This window comes from Leopardus geoffroyi, chromosome X (assembly GCF_018350155.1).
Source record: "Leopardus geoffroyi isolate Oge1 chromosome X, O.geoffroyi_Oge1_pat1.0, whole genome shotgun sequence".
Classification (NCBI taxonomy): Eukaryota; Metazoa; Chordata; class Mammalia; order Carnivora; family Felidae; genus Leopardus; species Leopardus geoffroyi.
The window spans coordinates 27117623-27142580 of NC_059343.1; the positions used below are offsets into that span (position 1 = coordinate 27117623).

At 41.7% G+C, this 24958-nt stretch overlaps 1 protein-coding gene across 13 annotated transcripts in view; it reads right to left on the minus strand.

The window, feature by feature from the left end:
• DMD (dystrophin) overlaps positions 1-24958 on the minus strand; it is a 2127700-nt gene that overhangs the window by 343188 nt on the left and 1759554 nt on the right. For all 13 annotated transcript variants that reach the window (XM_045472664.1, XM_045472669.1, XM_045472671.1 and 10 more), the window contains one exon: positions 15897-16053. In XM_045472664.1, coding sequence (XP_045328620.1) covers positions 15897-16053 — 157 coding nt within the window. The remainder of the gene's footprint in view (positions 1-15896; positions 16054-24958) is intronic.

Sequence of the window (24958 nt, forward strand, 5' to 3'; positions counted from 1 at the left end):
CCAGATATATTGTGTTGTAGGAATGCTCCAGAACTGTATTATATGATACATGTAGAGATAAAATCCTCATCATTCAAAAAAAATCCGTGGGGCGCCTGGGTGGCTCAGTCGGTTGAGCGTCCGACGTCGGCTCAGGTCACGATCTCGCGGTTTGTGGGTTTGAGCCCCGCGTCGGGCTCTGCGCTGATGGCTCAGAGCCTGGATCCTGCTTGGGATTCTGTGTCTCCCTCTCTCTCTGCCTCTCCCCTGCCTGCTCTCTGTCTCTTAAAAATAAATAAATGTTAAAAAAAAATTAAAAAAAAAATCCTGAGTTTGACACTTGGCAAAATGATTTGTCTTCCATAGTTACTTAACTGTGAAGTGGAAAGAGGCAAGGTGCTTGGCTTTTTTTAATGTGTATTTATTTTAAGAGAGAGACAGATTGCTACTGGGGGAGAGGGGCAGAGACAGAGAGGGGGAGAGAATCTTAAGAAGGCTCTGTGCTTAGTGCAGAGCCCCATGTGGGTCTCGATCCCATGACTGTGACATCATGACCGGAGCCAAAAGCAAGAGTCAGACGCTTAACTGACCAAGCCACCCAGGCGCCCCGAGGCAAGGTGTTTGAATTGAAATAATACAGTTCTAGAAGTGAAATATTAGGATTCAGTCTTTGGATGGGGATGTAGTTTCGGTACAGTGAAATATTTTTGTCCGCTTGAAATAATACAGAGTAGGTATTATAATATGGAGTAGGTGGGTTATTTATTCTGCTTACGTGTAAGGCTGATTCTCCCTCTAATATCTCATTTGAAATCTGTGTGTGTGTGTGTGTGTGTGCACGTGCATGCGTGTGTATGTGTATACAGTTCTTGTATTCTTATATTTTGTCATACATTTAATTTTCCCAGCTTCAAAAAAATTATCATTTTTTTCTAGTCTCTCCATTTGGACTTGATAGGAGGCAATTAACTTTGACATTACTAATTATAAAATAATAATGGCTCCCTTTGTTGAACTACTGTGTGTCAGTAGCTGTGTAAGAAACTAGAAACGCAAAGTTGAATGCAAAACAACCCCTCCCATTTAGAAACTCGTATACGGGAGAAGAGTCAAACACAGAAATAATTTCAAAACGGTGTGGAAAGTGCTAGAGGTTTGCATCATATGGGAAAGGAAATTGGGAAAGGCTCCCTAGAGAAGATAGTATTCATGAAGAATTCTAAAGCATGAATGTGCATTAGCCAGCAAAGTGCAGATTAGAGGAGGGAGAAGAAAACCAACGAAAATACATGTGCGAAGACATAAGACATAATACAGTATGGCGTATATTACCCACATCTCAAGTTTTCTCAAGTAGGCCAGTTCTCTTTCTTTTCTCTTACTTTCTTTCTTTTTTCTTTTTCTTTTTCTTTTTTTTTGAGAGAGTGAGAGAGCGAGCAGGGGAGGGTCAGAGGAAGAAGGAGAGAGAGAATCTCAAGCAGGCTCCACGCCCAGCATGGACCCCGACATAGGGCTCAATCTCATGACGTGAGCCGAAATAAAGAGTCAGATACTTAACTGACCGAGCTACCCAGGTGCCCCCAGGAGATCAGGGGGCTTTGAGAGGATTTAAGCAGGAGAGTGGTGTGGGCGTGTGTGTGTTTCAAATAGATGTCCCTGACATAAATACAGAGTATATCTTTGAGAAGGGCAGAAATGGAATTAGACCAGTTAGGAGGCAACTGGAAGAATTTAGTGAAAGATTATGAGGATCTGATCCAGGGCAGTGGAACCCACCCCCACCCCCCCTCTAAAAAAAAAGGATAGAGTAGGGAAATGTTAGAGTGCAGAGGTGTGGGAATTTGGTGACTGAATAGATGCCGGTGATAAGAGAGAGGAAGAAGCAAGGAAGACTTCTAGCTTCTAGGTTGGGTAGATGAGTGAATTCTGGGTGCAATTAGACCGCATTCGAGGAAATAAAGCCTCCTGCATTTCTCAGCACACCTATAAAGAGCTCTGGCTCCGAGAACCTTCCCATGGGAACTGATCTGCAGTCATTCGTCTAGTCAATTTCTCTCATCCAAGAGGATCAAACTGTTAGAGCCCAGAGGAAGTTCCCAGGTTAAGTTCCAAGTTGTCAGCAAGACTGGGGTGGCTCTCTCTTTAGGTCTTTACAGGTTGGGAAAAAAGCCCAGACCTCGGTGACATTTCCAGTTTGTAAAATCCAAGCTACATAGGGCTATCTGGCTTTTAGAAAGGTTAGAGTTAGGACTCAGGCCCTTTATGTTTCCAAGGAGACCCTATCGGGAGGAGAAGGGGATCCTTTCTGAAGGAGGAGGCTTTCTTCCCCTTTATAATAGAAAAATCCTTTCTCCTTGTCTCTGGCCTAGGGAATATGTAGCCAGTCATGTGGGAAAATTTTCCATTGGCTCTCACCACTGGCTTTTACTTTACCAGGAGTAAGACTTGGGGTAAAGGCCGTGAGAAGGGGTGAGAGAGTGATGATATTCCCTGTTGGGTAATTCAAAGAAATCAGTCTCTGATCCAGGATACTTCATACGCACATTCGGGATAAAATTAATAAAGATGAATATCAAAAACTCAACACGAGTATGAGGGGGGAATCTGTCTCGTGATACGCTCAGCTTGGAGAGGTACCATTCCTTCCAGAAGGACAGAAATATCAAAGTCTGATGTTCAGGGAGAAGAAAAAGGAGATTTAGGAGTCGTTTTCTCAGTTAACATCCATTGAGTGCCTATGATTATGCATAGAGATGAGGATTAAAATGACATAGTACATGAGATTGCTCAGGCAGTGGAGTATATTCTAGAGAATATACAAAATGTACGGGCAGACAGGGGAAATAGATCCCACGAGAGGCCAAAAAGGAGTGGGACGAATAGGTGGAAAGCGGGGGGGGGGGGGGGGGAATGAGAAGTGTAGAACTATTGAAGAGAGAGGAAGAAAGTGACAGAGAGCGTCCAATCACGGCCCTCAGATGTAAAGCCAGAGCGGCACTGAGACGTGTTCGTAGGACTTGGTGAGAGCAATTTCAGCGGAGGGCAGTAGCCTCAGAAGTCGGCTTAGTTGAGGAGTGAGTGGGAGAAGAAGGGGTAATGAGAGATGAGAAAAATTAGATGAGAACTGTGCAGTATACATTTTTTTCTGAGAAAGAGGAAAGGAAGATAGGAAGAGGACAGGTCAGATTACAACGTAAGAGGATGGTCCGTTCCTTTTAGAACGGGAATGGTTTGAACACAGGGTGAAAGACGGAAGCTACCAGTAGGGTCATCGACCGTCCTGGTTTGTGTGGAACTGAGGAGTACTTCATGAAGTGGGGCTTTGAATGCTAAAACCAGGACGGTTGCCTGCAAACCGGGCCAGTTGGTGACCGTGGCAGAGAGGAATATATTAAAGCCATAGACAAGGGAAGGTGGAGACAACTGGAGTGAGGGCTGTCAAAGAAGGACATGGATCTTAAAGGTCCCATCAAATTGACAAAGTCCAAGACCCTGATGATGCAATTCCATTGTCACAACTGAACATTCATTGTGAGAGACCACTTGTTTGCCCCTCGAGTTGTTGCCAAGGGCACAGCAACATCACAGCTGCACAGTTCATTGCTTAAATATGAGTCACTGAGGATTAAACTGAGTCTAAAGAAAAGACAAAGGAAGTTCTGTCATCACAAAGACATAAACAGCATTATTTTCACATCGTTGTCTGAAATTAAGAAAAGAAAGTGGATGGAAGAGAAGGTTATGTGCTATATCGTTAGAAGTGGGGAAGATTTCGACCAAATATAAGAAAGGTTAAAAACCCCAGAAAAAAGGAAGAAACAGTTGGTTCGAGAAAATCAGAAGACAAAGGAAATGGTAATATTTCTCACTCTGCGGAAAAAACCATAAATAGGAATATGTCATTGGAAGCATGGTGATACTGGAAGGTCTTGTTCCATTTGTTCATTGAAAAGATTTTGAGCACCTGTACTTATGAGACACTGTCCTAGGCAGTAAGTATCAGTGGCCCTCAAAGCGTGGAGTTTAAGAGAGACAGGCTTAGGTAGCCAATGCAAAAACAAAGACAACAATGACAGAAACTCGGGAAGAGTCTGCATTACAATAATGACAAATCAATTTTTCAACATCTAATCGACTTACCATAAACTGCATAAGAGTTCACTGCATTTTAAGAGGAAGGAAGATGGAAACGTTTTAAAACAAAAACAAGAACATTCGATGTCAGGAGACTTAACTCTTTGATAACCGCCTTGCCTGTCAAAGGTATTTGACAGGCTATTTGACGCTATTTGAGCGACGCTTGGGGAAATATACACTCCTATGCTATACTGATTTTGTCTCATAGGTTATGCTTCATGTTTTTTTTTTTTTTTTTTTTCAACGTTTTATTTATTTTTGGGACAGAGAGAGACAGAGCATGAACGGGGGAGGGGCAGAGAGAGAGGGAGACACAGAATCAGAAACAGGCTCCAGGCTCTGAGCCATCAGCCCAGAGCCTGACGCGGGGCTCGAACCCACGGACCGCGAGATCGTGACCCGGCTGAAGTCGGACGCTTAACCGACTGCGCCACCCAGGCGCCCCTGCTTCATGTTTTAAATCAGACAAGGAGGTTCGTTCATGGGCCAATGTGAGAAAGGTATCAGATATAGAGCCCTTCCTCCCGACACATACAGAATAACCTTTACATTAGTTAGATGTTAATATTCAGATGTTAAGGTATCTACTTCCGGAATCCTTTGAACAGATCAAATTATTTTCTTTAAAACTCATCCTCTTCCCCACAGCCTCCTTTTTGCCTTTCCAAGGATAGCCAGGCCCAAGGGCCTAAAACAGTGATATGGAAGGAACCAGAAGCAACTACTAAGACCTAGAACACCTCTGAGAAAAGAAAGTAGCATTCTGTCTTACAAATGAAGAAAAATAGGCATATTAAATTGACCTTTTTCCTTCAGCTCCTAAGTTTCACAGAATAATTTATACGAAGCATGCACTACACAAGCGTACTAGTGGGACATGCCAAGGTAAATCCATTTATTTTAAGGTGAGATGATCTGATAGTTAACATTTATTTATGACTTTTAATGTTTATTTATTTAAGCAGTCTCTACGCCCACTGTGGGGCTGAAACTCACAACCCCAAGATCAAGGGCCAAGTGCTTTACCCACTGAGCCAGCCAGGTGCCCCTGATGGACAGTATTTATGTATCACAAATACTGACCAACTGGGTGACTGACTGTAGGCTGACTAATTAGCTAATTAAAAATATTTATTGTGAATCCATTATGTATAGGAGAGGGAAGGTGTAGGAACATGATCTTTGTCCTGAAGGAGCCCATAGTTTGGCTGAATAGAGATGTTTGTGGTGATACTTTTATACTCTGAATGTTTTACTAATGCAGAGTAAAGTACAGATAAGTTGGGATTTGCCTAAGGCCATCAGTTCATTAGCCACTTAGAATCCAAATCCTGAAGTTCTGAAGCCAGGCTGAAGGTGAGTGACGGCAAAAAAATAAAAGATCCCTGAATTACAATAATTTGGAAGCCGCGTAAATGCAAAATCCTAATGGCCATGAAGCAAGTCAGAAAAAAAAAAAAAAAAAAAAAAAAAAAAAAAAAAAAAACACCTGAAAGTAATAGAGAAGAACCGAGTCACTGATTATTTGATTTTTGTTTCCCCGGCTTCTCGTCCTTACGGGGGGAACAACCAAATAGGGTGAATCTGACCTCAAATACCTATTAATACCATACAGAGAAGTAGCTTAGAACCACGTGTAGAGAGGATGAAGGGTGTGAGACACTGACGTGCTTGAGGGACCTCAGGGAAGAGAGGGGCGGGATGAGAGCTCTGGGCACAGGGACTGACATTATCGAGAGAAAAGAGATAATGCTTTCACCCAGACATGGTGGTCCTAACGCTATGGATGTGAGTAAAAACCCCCGCTTGTCCAAACACAGATCTCTTTCAACCATATGCAGTTTCCATGGAGCTGAATTTGATCTAAATTCCCACTGAGGTGGCAAGTCTATATTTGTGTTACTCCGACTGAAATCTCATGGAATGACTGTACGTTTTCACACTTGTCAGCAGAACTTGACAGAATCACCCTGCCAGGCGGACGGAGGTGGTGGTGAAAAGGATGCTCAAGTCTGGGATGGGCCGAAGCTGGGTTGGGTGATCTAGAAGCAGGCCTAAGATCTCCCTGAGCCCTTGCGTCCTCGTTTGTAAAAATGCGGGGGGTTTACTAAACACCTTACCTAAGTTCTTGCATCCAGTTGGAATGTTCCATAATCAAAGTGTTTAGGTTGTTTAGGTCATTAATTGGCCAGAAGCCTGTTACATGGTGGCAATTTGAGACGGTCTCTTCTAGACAGCATTCCTAATGATAAAAATTATAGCCATAGCTTGGCACAGAGTGGATAATACATTTTGTTGACCACATAACAGAACACCCAGTTCGAAAACCAGAGTGTGTTATGTGGAGGCCAGTTTGATTTCGATGCAGAACATGCTTGAGGGTGAAAGCCTGGGCTCATGAATTATTAGAGAAAAAATTAAATGCTGTCGATTGAGGGGCGCCTGGGTGGCGCAGTCGGTTAAGCGTCCGACTTCAGCCAGGTCACGATCTCGCGGTCCGTGAGTTCGAGCCCCGCGTCGGGCTCTGGGCTGATGGCTCAGAGCCTGGAGCCTGTTTCCGATTCTGTGTCTCCCTCTCTCTCTGCCCCTCCCCCATTCATGCTCTGTCTCTCTCTGTCCCAAAAATAAATAAACGTTGAAAAAAAAAAAAATTTAAATGCTGTCGATTGGGAAAAATGGAGAGTTCTTATTCTGGGCCTTTCCTTACGTGCCAGATCCAAGGCTGAATGTAATCGTTGAGCTGCTGAGTGGATTTTCCTCAAGAGGAGGCCCTATTTGCTCTGCCTTCTTAATCCTAGAGATTCCCTCCCTGAAGGAGATGTTCATGCCCCACATTAGAAGGAGATGTTCATGCTCACACATTCAGAAGTTAGAACTGCTTGGTTGGGGCTTTTCGTCCAATCTGAAGCATTAGGTAAGGGACGAGCGAACACTAGACAGACCCTAAAATTTGGAGTGATCTAATGGTGCCACACAGACAACAAGTGGTTCCTGAACGGGCACAGGACAAGGACATTAACAGCCACATCTACAAATTGATCAGTGTTTTAGTTTTGTCACCCTATATGATCAGGCTAGTTTCCACATTGTTTCTGCTTTTTCTATATGCCTCCCATACGGTTTTGACTTCTGAAAAGAAAGTTGAATACATTCTGTCACCACAGTGACACTCCTCACGTAGACAGCCACCATGTTTACTGAGTCTCAAACACCTCACCAGTGTTTTATTTACTGAATGCTGACTTAGGGAGCATCAAAGCCCAATGAACTTGAAACCAAGATGTTGGGAAGGGGCAAGATCCAGAAATGTGGTTAACTGGAGTGGCAGGAATTTTGCCTCTAAGAATCTAAGGCAAATTCATGGGGATTCATGGAAGACAGAAATCGGAAAGAAGCAGGAACAGAAGAACAACAAGAAAACAAAAAGACAGAGGATTCCCTTCATTTTCATCGGAAATGGCTGGTATTAGAGAAGTTCTACAAATGGAGTGTATGGAATATAAAGGAAAGGTCCAATCATCCCGATATTTTAAAATTGCACTAAAAATGCTCAATACGAGATATAACTCCTTAAGAAAGTTTTAAGTTAGTTCAACCCGCTACCCACAGTAGTGTTAGCTCTAGGCACTAGGTCGTACAGCAGGTCCCTAGAACGTATTCCTTCTGCACAACTGAAACTTCCCATTTCATCCTCTCCCCAGCTTTTCACAACCTCCTTTCCAATTTCTACTTCTAAGAGTTTGACTACATAATCATCATTAAGTAAGATGGAAAAAGGGTCCATTTTTGTTTCCACTCCATTCCTGAATGAAAGCGAAGATAATGGATCACGGTATCAGCTACATCTCGGCTGTCGTTTCTGAGAGTCAACAACAAGAACAACCGTCTTTCGTAAGCGAGACTGAATCAGTTTCAAGCAGAGTCGAAAAATAAATGGCCACACGTCAAGCCTGAAATGATTACAAAAAAAAAAAAATCTAATTGTATTCGATGAGAAAACATTTTGGAGTGTTTAGGGGGGGAAATGTGCTTAATCAACACCTTGTTGAGATTTATTTCTTTGGAAGCCTTTTAAAGTAAAAGTTGTGCTCTCTGAGATCAAGGGCATGGGCTAGAATAGAGTCCAGCCTGCTTGCAGATCTGTGATACTATGGAGGAATAGTTTAGTGCCCATGCAGCATCTTGAACAGCTGTTTGACTCTAAATCCTAGGCCTGGGCTGCTTCCAACAACCACTGGGGAAGTCACTTCCTATTGACAATAATGTTGTTAAGTTCTGAGCTGACCTTGAGAAATCACTGGTGAAAGCTCAAACTATTCCCATGGTCATTTAGAGAATTAGGTCTTAGGTTATTGAACCTAAACCCTACGTTTTGGAAATTCCTTCTGTAGCAATAGTACAGATGACTTGATTATCAGGAGACCCCGAGACAAATTAACTTATATCCATTCCCAGGAGGCTCCGCCAGAATCTGAGATTGTCAAGTGTAACTGGTGAATAATTTCTGAATCGTACCATTTGTCTCTATTGATATAATCTAAATATGGAAGACTTGTTTTGCTCCACATACACGGCCTCATCCGTGATCATTTCAAAGTCTTTCCCACCTCCATAAATGGTCTCATCATTTCTCCACTTGTTCAAATCAGACACTTCAGAGACATCCTTGACTCTTCACTTCCTCTCACATTCCACATCCCACGTCTCTGAAGTTTTGTCAGCTCTACCCTCAAAATATATCTTGGGTCAAATCATTCGTCATCATGTCTATCCTTTCCACTCTCGGCCAAGTCATTATTATCTCCTGCCCGAATGACTTCACCGCCCTCCTAACTTTCTCCCTGCTTTCACTTTTGTTCCTCCCACTGTCCATTCTCCATAGAGCAGCCAGAGTCACCTTCTGGACACCCAAAGCCAGGTCACGTCATCCCTGCTTATGGTCCCCCAGTGGTGTCTCCTTATGCACAAAATAAAATCTACTCCAAATGGTGGCCGGCAACATGCATGCTTATCTGGCCTTTGACACTCTCTACAACCTACCATTAGCCCATCTGGTTATTCCTGGAGCGCACAAAACCTGTTCTTACATCTAGGCTTCTGCGTTCACGGCTTCTTCTGCCTAAAATATTCTTCACTCAAGGTCTTTGTTCGGCTCACTCAGACCTTTGGAGGAAAAGCACCTCTGCAGGTGGGCCACTACCTCTCGTTCTTTCTCTGGTCCTGTTTTGTTTACTTTTCTTGCTAGCACTGATTTGATGGGAGCCTACATGTTAATTTATTGGTTTACTACAAGTTGTGCTCTGTAAAATCTGAAGGTCCGTGGGGGCAGAGTCTCGTTTTGTTCACTCCTTTATCCTCAGCCCTGGCACAGGGTAGACCCTCAATAAATAACGACCGAGAGAATCAATAAATCCTGGGAGTCTGAGTTACGGCACAGTTTTCCCTAAAATGCTTTTTTTGGGAAAAGGAAGGACACAGAAAAAGACCAGGGGTTCATTTGAAAGTAAATGAATGTGTCAAAGCGCTCTATAAAGGCAACATCCTACACAAATATCATTTGAAGGGTGTTTTTCCAGATGTCAGAATATTTTGACATGGTTCGAAAGAGGACTTTGGTAGGGAAGTCAATTTGTAAATTATTCATATTTTATTTTGTTAGGATCATTAAAGAAAAGTGGCAAATCCTAGATGGCTCCGTTCTCAAGTTTTGATGATGTAGCTAGTTTTCAGAAGACTCCCTCAAATGCCTAGAAATGTCGTTCTAAAAATAATTTTAAAATCTTTTCTATTCAGCATTCCTAAATAGGACTGCATAAAATATCAAACTTACACAAAAGTAGCTTACTCCATTAGGGATACAGAATAGATCCAAAAGATGTCTATTTCCAAAGTAATATCCAGATTTCTAATTGTTTTCTCGATTTAGCTGAATGTCTTGTTGTGAAGAAATTTGGAATTTTGACTTAAATTATGAACTTTATTAGTAAAAGGTTACTTGTGAAATGTTTTATTATCTTAACATCCGTAGGCCCTGCAGCCACTTTCTCCTTATCCCCACCTGATATCGTCGAATTATATTTCCTGGTCTTTTTCTTTATAAGCCTTGCTATGAGTTTATCGCTTTTATTGGCCTGTTTAAAGAATAAGCTTTTGGCCTTGTTGAGTAAAACAAAACAAAACAAAACAAAAAAAGATGTCTAGTTGTCTGTTTCTTCCAACACAGAGCGGCAGACAGTGGAGAGTAGAAATAACTAACAGTGAATTTGCAGGCGAACCAAACTTGTTCAGAAACTCTAAGAGGCCAGGTCATTGAATGTTGGCATGAATTACCCTATCACAACCTTTTTTTTGTTGTTTTTCAGAGGTGCTAGGGAACAATGCGTTTTGTTCTTTTTTTGACACAGAGCTGACTTGAATCGTAACATTCACAAATGGCACCCGAAGACATAATCTATTTCTGTGGAAAGAAAACACAGCGAACTCATCAAGCTAACACAGCTACTAAAATGTACCCAAAGGAAGCAGGCTAGCATTGATGACAGAATGAGCTTAAATAAATGTATAATCAACAACGTGATTCCAGGATAATTTTATCGAATTTCTAAACCTCTCCCTCACTTTGTGGTGACTTCTGAGGAAATCGAACATGCATAATATATGACCTGACAAATGAACAAGTAAACTACTTTATTCCAGCCTTTTCATTTGTCAACAGCATCCACACAATAATGGCTTTCTGTCCACTATTTTAATAATGTATGTATTGATTCCTTCCATCTAAATCTTAACCAGAAAATCTTAGAAAGCTTTGAAGGTGTCCTTAACGGTCTCAAGGGAAGGAATTATAGAGATATTTAAAGTGAAAGATGAAAGCCTAATGACAAACAATTTCATTACTACAGATGCAAACAAAAAGTCATTATGTACAGTGTTCTTATAATCAAGACCTACTCTCCGTTTGGATTTGGGGTAGGAGGAAGGGAGTTGAAGAAGCCACTGGTTTATCGCCGTTCTCCTTAGAAATTTCCCACTATGATGGGCTCCTTTAAAACTCTCTCTACGTTAATCACAGAAGTAGACAAGTAATAAATATCACTTTAGTGACCGCTCAAGTAAAACAAAGGAAGTCAGTTTTAAAAATATATCTGGACCAGAATAATACACACTAATTGAAAACGAGTCAGTCTAGCGAGGCAAGTAATGAGGGGCCGTAAAAGCCTGGCTAATGTATTCAAAAGATATAAAAATCGGTCAGTTTATATTTGCGAAGGCATATTTGAGCTTTAATTATTTATAACATATGGAGCATTATTTTATTAATCAGGTTCGGGAGCCATTCCAGCTACAGTTTGTTATGCCGCCCGACTGGTTTGGGGAACACAGATCCACTCCCATGAGGGTGAAAATTGTTTTGGGGGATAAGACTGCAGTCCCTAACTACCTGTGTGGAATGTCTTGGAATTTTCCCTATAGGAAAAACATGAACTCTCCATCACGGTGATTGAGAATGACTGCAGGTTTTTGCCTTAAGAGTACAAGACATACGATGCTGTGCTATCAGATTTTATCATTAATCTGCAACGATACACAAAGAAAATGTAAATTGCCTCTTCCGTAAACATCCTGATTTATATAAAAGAAAAGTGTAAAATATTTTCCTATAGTTTCGACTTCTGACATTGTAATGGGATTTGTATTCCCATAAGAAGCGACAACCCGAGGCATTAATAATTTACAATAGATGGTAAGCAGGGGATTTGAAAAAAAGTGACACACCAAATACGTGGGGAACAAGTTTATGATGGCAAGTGACCCATCTTGATACTAAACAGTCTATATCAACAGTATTTGAATCAAGAAACCCATAAAGAGCAAGACGATTTATAATCCCGGAAACGTGGCAAAGTTAAACAAGTCTACAAATACAAAATCCGTCAAAGACTAGATCTTGACAGTTTTGTACTGATTATATTTCCTTTCTCTCTTGCTAAGTAAGTTCAGGAGATCTGATAAAGAGACACAGTTTCAAGGATTTTCCTTTTTTCTTTTTGCCAACAGGCACCAGGAGCATTACTAACTAGACAGGCATTCCACTGCTACTATAAAAGGACTACTGCATAAATGCGACAAAACTCTGAGTAAACAGGGTGCTAAATGGTTCTCTCATCAACACTTAGGAGTGATGATGTTCTTTGAGGGAGGAGAGTGTTTTGTGACAAGAATGTTTCTTAAGGATACAAAGAAACATTGGGCCAGACCACAAGTAAAAACAGTGGGCATCAAAATAGCTCTACACAGTACAAATGGATGCTGAATTGGGAATAAACAGAAAAATCCTGCAGTTAGGAAGGAACATCACTCGTTATTCTTCTTTCCCTGCCCTTGGTCTCAGTAAACTAAAGAAGAATGAATAAGGTTAAGATTAGATCACTGATTGGTTTGTTTCCCTTCCTCCTTCCCTTCTTCTTTTTCTTCCTCAATTCCTTTGTTTCTTTATCTATTTTGTGTCTACTCTGTACTAGGCACTTTATAAAGTGCTGGGTATAAAAATGACAACCCTCTCCCCAAAAGAAGGCTTGTTGGGGCACATGGTTTAGTGACAGTGACTGACGTTAATCAAAAAATTACACATATACGTGATGACAAAGAATGTTAAGTTGCTGAAGGAAAAGTAGACTGTGTATGAGAGCACGTACAAGAAGATCTGGTCAAATGTGGGCAACATGGAAAAGCTTGCTCGATGTCTGAGCCAAGATGTAAAGGATTATCAGATGTTAACCAGGAAATTATGAAGGCGTGGGGGTAGGTAGGAGGGGCTTGAGACAGAGGATCAACATGTTCAAAGCACCACCTGAGAGTAACATGGAGTACTGTAGAAACCAAAAGAACATGGTGTATGGCTAGGGTCCAGAGGGCAAGAGAAAGAGCAGTAAGAAAAGAGAAGGTTGGGGCCTTGTTGAGGATTTTGGTCCTTCCCCAGTGGCACTGAGAAGCCATTAAAGAGTGTTAAGATGAGGACTGACATAATTCAGTGTTATGTTTTTACATAAATCGCTCTGGCTGAAATGTAAAGACTGCATTGTAGGGTGGCCAGAGTAGACGCAGAAACATTAGAAGATATGGTCTTCTGTAACTATGGTGATGACCGCAGTAGAAACAGCCAAGAAATACTTTGGAGGTAAACTGACTCAGTGACGTATTGGGCTGGTCAATGGAACACTTGGTTTGTCATCCTGAAAAGGTGACTGTAGTGGTCTTCTCTGTCGTTGTTTGGACAGGAGAAAGTATTTAGTTAGATTCTCCAAGTTTGGGGGTTTTGCAGATGGCACCCACAAAAAGATAATAAAGCACAGGATCTTATCATCTTGGGGAAGAGTTCTTAAAATGCCTTATGATTGAACCTAAGTTAGATTCGGAGGGAGGTGAAGAGAGAGGAGTAGTGGAACGCATGTATAGAACACAGAGTTATCAACGGGCTGGAAGTCCTGAGAAGTTAAAGAAAGGTGACAGATGGGTATCTGAAGAAGCACACCAGCCAAGTGGGGATTAATTCACTTCCGTCTGGTGCACGTTACCCATAACTCTAGCATCGCTGTCTCCCCAGAGCGTGTTACTGGTCATGAGATTCCGGCGTAAGAGGACTGAGCACGAGTACTAACGTTTCACCACTGTTAGCAAGTCATTAAAGCCAATAACCTGGGACACTGAGGAAGTATTTATAATAAGATGCTGGCTAGTAGGCACTTGGAAACTTGGAAACTTCATCTCATAGCTGAAGAACAAAGTAACAATCTCAATCTAACTTACAGAGGAATGTGACTAGAGTCTGTCCTGACTGCTAGCGCACTTGTCCGATGATTCAACTTTGGTTTCTAGAAGTAGACTGGAATTACACCTTTGGTAGAAATTCTGTCTCATTTCTTTATATCATATAAATGCATTCGATTTAAAATGCCCTTCTGTCTCAATGAACGCTCTTCTACACACACACCAGCGTGTTTGGACTATTTATTCAAAGGCAGAACATTTTGAAAAACGTCACTATTATATCTCACTCTACCACAAAGCTAATTTAGTGTTCTGGATCTTAGGAAGGGGAATTGCTAAAGGAGAAACTGTCAGTTTCCTTGGCAATTTTTTTTTGGCAAAGACTCCTGGATCTCCCCTCATGTCTTCTTCCCTTTGAGCAATCGTCTATATCCTCTTCTCTGGAATAATAGAAATCCTCGACTTTTCTTGAAGATGCTACCTTTGGCTACGTCTCCACAGAGATCTTTCTTTAAGTGTTGAACATACAGAAGTGACACCATTTAATCAAGCTTTGGTTGTCGGGTAGTCATTTACTTGGTTTGCTATTCATTTCTGTTCTTGTGCCTTTTATTCTCCTTTCAAATACACTTCTCAGCATCCAGTGTATGCCAGACACTTTGCTAGCTACTAGGGTCTTGGAGGTGAGCAAGACCAAATCTCTGACTTCCCCACTCAGAGCCTAATAGAGAAAACAGAAATACGACAAAGAGCAAAAGAAAACAAAAACAGTGAGAAACAATCAATCACTGTTGGAGGATGCTAGTGAATGAATAACTTGCTATTCTGAAGGCTGGTAAAGTATCCTGTCTCTCATATATGAACTGCATACTGCGTGCCCAAAGAGTAGATGAATGAACTCCGCCCCCCCCGCCCCCGCCCCGTAGGAATATTCTGGCTAATCAACGAAGAAGAAATGATAGAAATAGGTAATTATCACATTCCAACTCCAGCCATTGGTCATGGACAGCTGCCCAAATCACACACACAAAAGAGAAAACAAGACCTTACATACCTCCTGATGATGGAGGAGTACACTACCATCTCTGAAGCATTCTTCCCAAAAGTGTCAAGCCTGAATAGGATCAAGCCTATTGAACTGCACTGTTCAATATGGTGGCCACTGGGCACAACCGGCTACTGTGTGCTGGAAAGGTAGCTAGTGTGAATCGAGTTGTGCTGCAACTGTACGTTTTTTATGTTGTCTGTTGACATAGCCGTATTTATTGTCGTATAGTTATGCAAGGTGCAACCGTTAGAGCGAACTGGGTGAAGCGGAGAGGGAAACTGTACTATTTTTGTAACTCACTGGCAATCTATAGTTATTTCAAAAATAAAAGTTTTAAAAAATGTGTTTCAGAGACAAATTGGCCACAGGCAATGTGTGAAGCTTATTTTAATTCTTATTGAAACAAAAAACATGTTAAAACATTTGAGACACATATATGTTAAGAGTGGAAATTTGAGTAATGCCCGATAGTCATTCGAATAAAATTTAAAACGCATTATAGTAGCAATGTGGTCACATTTAAAGAGTGGAAACTTATCTTTTGAGATACTTTCTCAGTTGTTTATGAGTTAGACGATCCACGCTTGATATTTATCTCAAAATAATAGAGAACCGGTAGAGGTCTAGAAGAAGTAAGATCGGGCATGAGCTGATAACTGTTTGAAGTCTTGATGGATTCGTAGCTGTTTACTAGAGGATTCTGCCTCCTTTGTATATGTTTAATGTTTTCCCTAACACAATGTTTTTAAAAATCGCTAACAGAGATGGGCAATTTCTTAAAGGATATTGTTAATGTGGGTGCTTTTGACATTTAAAATAATAATGGCTTGGATTATTTATAATTGACTCCTGGATCGGCAGAGTGAAAACAATTTCTAGTCAGCTCAGTGTCCACCCAAACTCATTTTAAGAGAGTCCCTGAATGCTCACTCTGTGCAAGGCACTAGTCTTAAAAATGTCCTACCCTGTGTACATCATTCTGCTTCTGAACTGCTGGAAAATCGCCTCCCATCGGTGCCTGCCGGCTTAACTCGTCATCTTTCAGCTGTAGCCACACCAGAAGCTCCTGAAGAGAGAGGTGCAGACGCTTCCACTGGTCAGAACTGGCTTCCAAATGAGACCTGAAGAACAGCAGGAACAAAGGAGGTCAAAATATCTAGAATGGTAACCAACGATTTCAATAATCCCATTAAAGGCACAGTGGTTTGGTTAGTTCCATAGTACATAAACCCACTGTGAACCATACAGCAGTCCTCAATAAAAATCTAGCTCTGTGCTTTTGCGAACCATAATGGGGGCATTTTGAGGGCAATTTTGAGGGAAGACAGTGTTTAGCTGTACATTTATTGCCACATGCAGAATGCTGAGACTTTCGGCATGAAATATACACCGGAATGGATTGCTTTTCCACAGCGTTGCAGTCAATGATTCTTAATGTTTCTGGTAGAAAAAATTTTGCTCCCAGTGACTAATATAAACCACTCGGTTTTCAAGTGACTCATGCTCGTACTGGAATTCTTTCGGCTTTGAGAAATGGAAAGGTCTCTCCCCACATTTTGACTTTTCCATTTCTATACCCTAGGCAGCCTCTTCCATTGACTCCTTCCATCTGGCATCTGTTCCTTTCTGCTCCTCTTCCCATATGCTTCTCCTTTTCCTCCACCCTTCTTTATTCGCGTGCACCTGGGATTTGTTTTCACCAAGTTTCAACATTTTCCGCTTTGTTTCCTCTGTGTAAAATGTACCGAGACAACAACTCACGTGGAAAAGTAAAATCAGACATTTGCCTGAAAGCCTGCCCTGAACATGAATGATTTAGGCAGGAGAATGAGTGCTTTACCATCAACTGTATTTAGAACATGTTAAGCCATAGAAGCCATTTAAGAATATACAAATGAACGATCTGTGCTATAAAACCCACATTTCACTTGAGGATGAGAAGCTAAATTAACCAAATAAATCATCATCCAGGAAACAAAGAAGAAGCGAGGAATGTTAACAAAGCTCTATCCTCAGGTAAATCAAGAATTAGGCTGCATTACTCATATATTATCAGCAATTACTAATTAATTCATAAAAATTAATGCTGTCTATAACACAAGCATAATATAGTCTCCAACGCTGCCAAGATTGAAGTGTAAAGCAACGAGGTAGAAAAACATTTCCCTTTGCTGTTTGATAACTTAGCCTGACATTTCAAATACAATTCTCCTGCTGGTCTTAGTCAAACAGAATCACCAAATAGTGGCTATGTACTGAAATTAAATTGTTCCAAACTTGCCGAGGGATCATTTTCTTTAGGAAGGACGATACTTACAAGTCTTTAAAATGTGCAGATACAATGACCCACAAGCTTAAATGCCAAAATCGCGTACTAGGGAAGTAACTGGAAAATCATGCAAAGATATAGGTAGAAAAGTGTTATTTGCAGCATCACTTAGGATTGACACAAGGTAGGAACAACTTAAATATCCCATACTAGGGAAGAGATTACATATATAACGGTTAAGTCTTACAATGCAATGTCCACAGCCTATGCATCCTATGCGTTGTCCAATGCGATGACATCAGCATATATTAGGGGATATGGAAAAGATCACCCCGTCAGTTGCTGAGGGAGAAAGTAGGTTACAAAAATGTCTACAATCGATTTTTCTAAAACGTTTGTGTATGTTTATCTATTTTTGTACACACACTTGACTCCGGCGTGAAAAAATTCTGGAATGCCAACCCGTTTGTCTCCCAGAGGTAGATTTAGAGGTGGTTTATTCCTTCAGCTTTCTACTTCTCCAAAGGGTCAGAACCGTCTTTCTATTATGAGCAATGTAAACATTGTGCCTGGAAAAACAGGAAGGCCTTTCCATCAGAGAAATTAAGTGGTTCAAGACTCTAAGGGCATTATTATCTAATAAACAAATCACCAAATACCATAAATGCCATGAATTAAATATAATAGTGCAGACTGCATATAGGGGTAGAGGTGAGTCCTTTTCCGTTTCTCTTCCCTTTCTCTTTCAATGATTGCTTTTCCATGAGAAGCCCAAGCGAGAATTCCCTAGGCAAGATTTTTGCTGTTCAATGGCACACGATGACCACTGCTTACAGGGACGCCCTGGGGTGTCTGGAATTTGCAGCCTGGTCCCCTTGAAGGGGGAGCGAAGCGGTCAAGCAGGGCGTGTGGGGAGGTAGGTGGAGGGAGGTACAGTCCAGACGTGGGAGCGCGGCATGGAAAAGAAGAGGCTCTGATGAAATAAAGCAGTACTGAGTGTCGCTAGGTCCCAATAAGGCCTTGGGAGTAGGAAGAGGGGAAGGTGAGGAAGAATGTAGGAGGCCTAATGCCTGCTCCCTCTGTCTGGTAGAGGAAATAAAATATCCCCCCGGTGGAGAGGTCTGGAGGAGGATAAAGTCGCTGAAGAGCCAGCCATGGCACCACCAGAGGCCCCCAGGGGCTGCTTCATTTACATAAGGCGGGGCTACAACCAGGGTCTAGGTTCAATGGTGCTGACTAATCATTAACAGGTCAATGAAATCCTTTGTGTCCCCAGGGGAAAAAATAGCTCTGGGACCCAGCGAATTTACTTCTAAAGGATCTAAGAGGAGCTTCAGGGCATGAGATGGGGAGATGGTTAAGAGCCCGGACACGCAGGACAGTCAAGGCAGTTAATGGAGGAGGGGAAAAAGGACCTGCGATGGGGTGAGAAAAGGCTGCCGTGTATCTAGAGTGCGGGAGTTAGGTCTAACATTTGGGAACGTCTGATCACCTTCACTCCGTATCAAATGACTGTTTCTTTCCCTTGCTGGGGCTGGAGAGCGGTGACACAAATGCAACCAAAAGTTTCATAAAGGACAAGGGATGCTGGGTAAAGGAGGGAGAGGAGAAAAGCAGTCAGATTATGGCTCCTGTATGAAAACCACGCTTATGAACGTATCCAATTAAAGCCATAGTTCTCAAACCTCAGGGTGCATAAAAACCACGTGAGTAGCTTGTTTCAGGTATAGACTCCCAGGTTCCACCTCCAGACTTTCTGTACTTTTAAAGAGAGCCTTCACAACTCAGCAGGTGAACTCCAGGGCCATTCTTTAAGAAAGAACTTTTCTTTTTTTAATGTTTTATTTATTTTTAAGACAGAGAGAGACAGAGCATGAGCGGGGGAGGGGCAGAGAGAGAGGGGAGAGACAGAATCCGAAGCAGGCTCCAGGCTCTGAGCTGTCAGCACAGAGCCCGACGTGGGGCTCGAACTCACAGACTGTGAGATCATGACCTGAGCCGAAGTCGGACGCTCAACCGACTGAGCCACCCGGGCGCCGCATTTTAGAAAGAGTTTCTTAAAGTAGTTCCTGCACGTCCTACACGTTACTTCTTGGTCTCCACAGGGCAAAGGTGGCATTTGTCAGTGACATGATTTTGAAGGCGATCTAAATGCAATGACACACCAAGAGCTCACAAAACATTTTCTGTGGCCATGCTAAGCTTGTGAAGGGTTTTCGAGACACATTTCTAGCGCAATCGCTGAAAGCAGCTGCCCTGTTTTGATTTTCGAGATTGCATACCAAGTAGTTCTAAGTGATTAACCTACGTTTGTATTGGGAATGTCTCTTCGGAAACTGTTTCTTTCTATTTGTAATGACTCTTTCTTTTTCCCCCTTCCAGGTTTTATCCTAGGCTGTTAGGGCTGGAAGGAACCTGAGAAATTCTCGCCAAGCCTCTTGTTTTGCAAATGTGCAAACTGAGATGCAAAGGCTCAAAGACGGCAGCTGAAGCTTGTAGCTGGAGCTATTGTGTTTAGACACGGGAAGTAGAAATTGCAAACTCTCCTAATGTGAAGAAATCTTTAACCTCAGTGGTTTTCACCAAATGCTTGGATCCCCGAGCCAAAAGATTTCCTGCCAATTAGCAAATATACTCTATTTACCTCTACCTACTCAACAGAAAATAAAAGTGGAGGTTTGAAGGGGCATGCTTAAGCTTCAACCATTTTCTATTAATCTTTATTAGTGAAGACAAGAGCTTAGGGGCTACTAGCTTTTAACAAGGCACATGTTGGTCTTTAATAAACAGATAACTTCCACCATTTGGAAGGTTTGGGTAAAATGCAGAACCTTTAGGTGTGTTGGGATGTAATGCTCGTCTTTAAGGAAGTCTTCAGTATCAGCGTACTAAGAATTATAGGGGCTGCTCAAGTGATTGTTATTTCTCTAGACACAAATATTTCAAGTATGATTGCGTTGATGCCTAGTTGGAAATTCTTAACAAAACTTTACTCTGAAAGGCATGGATTCTTTTTAATGATTGTTTACTTTTGAGAGAGAGAGACAGAGAGAGACAGAGACAGAGTGTGAGCGGGTGAGGGGCAGAGAGAGAGGGAGACACAGAATCCAAAACAGGCTCCGGGCTCCGAGCTGTCAGCACGGAGCCTGACACGGGGCTCGAACTCATGAACTGTGAGATCATGGCCCGAGCCGAAGTCGGACGCTTAACCGACTGAGCCCCCCAGGCGCCCCTGAAAGGCATGTATTCTTAAAGAAAAATGTGTTACATTGGATTCATTTTTCACTTTGACTTTCTTTATTTAAAAAAAACTGTTTATTTATTTTGAGAGAGAGACACAGGGCGTGTGTGCATGAGTAGGGGGCAGGGGGCAGAGAGAGAGAGGAGAAAGAATCACAAGCAGGATCTGTCTTGTCAGTGCAGAGCCCGATGTGGGACTCAATCTCATGGACCATGAGATCATGACCTGAGCTAAAATGCAGATTCAGATGCTTCACTGACGGAGCCACCCGCGGGCTTTGACTTCCTTTATAAAACTAATGATGTACCCCTGTGTATCTTGGGTACCCTTGTGTAATCAGATAGCACTTAAGCGTATAGAAAGAAAAGGTCAGAAGGCAGAAATAATAAGGAATCATAGACATAAAACGGGAGCTGTGGAACTTTAAATGAAGAGAGAGAATTACACTCAAAGAGAAGTAAACTTTCTTGTTTCTTTTTGGTCCAGTTTGGCCATGAACTCCAACGTTCACACATAATTAACATTTCAAGACTAAGAGGAAGAAGGTCAGGAATAGTCCATGTCCAAGTTGCATTTTTTCTCAAAAGTAGAAAGACTATGCTACCTTTTGCTCTTTCTTTATTCTCCATTATAGAAAAACCTCTGAACTCTTCTACCTTTTAGCGCCGAGGACTCTCTAAGAGCTTTATTGCTGCGGTGGACTATATAATGTTGGCATTCTCGCCTTTCAAATTAGCATTCAGAATTCCATAAGAGTGAGTATTCGTATCTAACATTTACAAGTTTTTCTCCCAAGTCAAAAAAAACCTCGCAGAATGTAAATTTTGCTGAAATTACATTGATAACCAATGTGCTTCTCATAGTTAATAGTATATACAATAACCTTGACAATATAATCTGGTGACGGAATGAACGGACATCTTCATATGTAGTTCTTAAGGAAAAAACAGTCACCTGACCACTTCCCAAATTATTAATATTTTCAAAATTAAAATGCAAGGTTGTGGATACAGAATATTCTAGAATGAGAAACACTTCTTTGACTAATCACAATTCAGGTGTTGGATACTGTCATCAATAACTGTGTGTGTGTGTGTGTGTGTGTGTGAGAGAGAGAGAGAGAGAGAGAGAGAGAGAGAGAGAGAGAAAACGTGCACATACATGTATGTATGCATGCAAGTAAAAATTTTTTATTTTATTTTTCTCCCACCTAAAACAGTTAGTATTTTCTTTCGTTCTATGGCACTCAACTATCTCTGAGTGTTTACTTCTCTTCTTATACTTCTTGGATAAAATGCGACGTGATAATGCATATGGAACAGATGGCGTATACTTTCCTTGAACTAATTTATGAGATGGTATTATACAATTTCAATTAAAGTATTCATTTGTCTCCAAGACATCTTATTTGCTTTCTCTTACACCATATCTTTGAACTTAATCAGTTCTATTTAAAATATAAGAAAACCAATGTAGAAAATGTCAATAATTTGCCTAGGTTCATCAAAAGTAACTGCAGAAATAAAAATAATAGATTTGTAGAATTGCTAGGGAAATTGAAGAGTCTATCCATGTCTCTGATCAAATTTTCTCATTTCAGTGAGGCAGAATATTGAAGTCGGAAGCAGTTAAGTGACATGTTCGAGACTATATGCTAGGAAGTTAGTAACAGAGCTGGAAGAGAAGGTAGGTCGCCCAAATGCTGGTCCGGGACTCTTTTTACTCTACCTCACCAACTCATTTAGAGCTTGGATAGATTATCTAGACAGAAAGTCAATAAGGAAACAGTAGCTTTGAACGACACATTAGACCAGATGGATTTAACAGATACATACAGAACATTCTACCCCCAAACAGCAGAATACACATTCTTTTTCAAGTGTACATGAAAAGTCTCCAGGATAGATCACGTGATAACCTACAAAACAAGTTTTAATAAATTTTAGAAGACCAAAATCATATCAAACATCTTTTCTGACCACCACAGGATGAAACTAGACGTCAGTCCCAAGGAAACAGTTGCAAGAAACACAAACACGTGGAGGCTACACAACATATTAAACAACAAATAGGTCAATGAAAAAATCACAGAGGAAGCCAAATGAAAGTGAGGACAAATGAAAATGAAAACACATTGGTTCAAAAGCTTTGGAACGCAGCAAAAGCGGTTCTAAGAGGGATGTTTATAGGGATCCAGGCCTACCTCAAGAAGCAAGAAGACTCTCAAATCAACAACTTGATCGGACACTGAAAGGAAGTAGTAAAAGAACAAACGAAGCTCAAAGTTACTAGAAGGTAGGAAATACTAACGGGCAGGGCAGGGGTGAACGAAATAGACCCTTGAAAACAAGAGAAAATCCCGACGAGCCTAAGAGCTGCTTTTGTCAAAGGACAAACAAAATTGATCAACCTTTAGTCAGACTCCACACACAAAAAAGAAGGAGGACTCAATACTTACCTGGCAGGAGACTTACCACGATCACAAAAAAAAAAAGGAGGACTCAGACAAAATCAGAAATGAAAGAGAAGTTGCAACGGACATCACAGAAATATAAAGGATTGATTACAAAAGATGACTACAGAAATTATATGTCAATGAACTGGACAATCGAGAAGAAATGGACAAAGTCCTAGAAGCATACAATATTCCAAGACTGAATTGAGAAGAAATAGAAAATGTGAACAGACCAATTCCTAGTAATGAAGTGGAATCAGTAATCAAAAAACTCCCAACAAAGTCCAGGACTAGGTGAATTCTGGTCACAGGTGAATTCTACCAAATATGGAAAGGAGGGTTAATACCTATCCTTCTCCAAGTATCCCCCCCGCCACCCCCTGCCAAACAGTAGAGCTTGGAGTTTTCCTATTTATCTAATTTAGCTGGAAGCATCAAGCAGAGCCCTATCAAACAACTCAAGAATACTTAAAGGAACGTGCCATTTAGCACAAAGGAGAACAGCGCAGGGACGACCTGGTCGTAAAGGAACGGTCAGAGAGGGAAATATTCATTATGAGGTCTGGATGAAAATGTGGAGGCTGAGAGCAGGGGTCTGTTCTAAGTGTGAGGAACAGCAAATGTCCCTGGGCCTATGAGCGAGGGAAAAAATTGGTGGAGAGCAGGAACGGGGTTAAACAGCAGCATCTTCTTGGCTGAGAGGAGCCATTCTCCACGCTGGGGAATAACTACATTGCTGCTTGGGGAGGAAGGAAGTGGGAGGCAGGGGAAGAAGAGGAAAGGAAGGGACTGTCAGGGTCTTATCGGGCATCGTTGGTAGAGCGGAGGGTCTACCAGATTCTGGCAACGAGACATAAATGTCACGAGCGCAATGACTTTTCTCTGGCCTGTTTCGATCAGTCGTACCTTCAGTGCCTAGAAGAGTGCCAAGTACACGGAAAAGACTCGGGAAATATTTGTTGAATGAAAAAAAAAAATGAATGAATGAGTAAAATACGGGCACCTGCAAGACTGAAGTTCTTGAGCACGGGAATAACGTGATAGAAATGTCCGAGGAAGGATATTTTTGTCAATGTGTGACGGATGGTATCAGCGTGTAAAGGCACACAGACAAATCGATCAATAGAGTGTCATGATGGAGACTTCCGTAAGAATCGTGATCACAGGAAGAGAAAAGACACAGGGCAGAAGGAAGATACAGGGAGGGAAAGGGACATGATAAGGACTGGGATCCGGGCACAAGGGTACCTCTTATGAGCCAAGGGAATGCAAACGGACGCTGCAAACTCATTTGGATTCCACACTGGTGATGGGGATTCGGGAACACCCTTGTTGGGATGAGCCACGGGTGATGCATGGAAGTGTCGAGTCACCGTGGTGCACACCTGAAACTAGCACCACCCGCTATGCTAACTGGAATTTAAATAAAAACCTAAAAAAACGCGCACCTGTGTAGTTAGATACTAACGTTTCTCTCTTCGGAAATGGAAAAATGGCTCTCGGAATCCCTCATAAAACAACGAACTGACGGTAATGTTTTTGGTAGGAGACTGTGTTGCCGCTTGGGCAAATACAGGGGCTGTTTTTCCAGGGTATCTTTGGAACTATTTTTGAGTTGTGGCGACTTTTCACTCTAAAATAATGCTGATGGAGGAACCGACTAGATTCACAAAGCCGGCTTATAAGTGTCATGAATGGTTCTGTGTCTAACTCTTCTAGCATTCATCTATCCGACTTCATAACCATCCCAAATTACTGCCTCTGCTGGGTTGCTTTCACTGAACCCTGCCATTCAGGATGGACGGACTGATACCCTTATTTCAACCAAGGGTCAGGAAAGAGACCGAATCACTTTGACGTGATCAATTGTTTCTTCGTTTTTTGTGAGTGTTCATAACACAAAACCATTGATGTGAATATGTAAATTCTAGAACTCGCAGCACCTTCGATAAGCCAAGGTAACTGTTTCCTCCTTGATTAATGACAGCAAGAATTAAACTGCAGTGCCTGGCATATGGGAAATTGCTGAGAATGAAGAGCCCATATTTTGGCCGACACGCT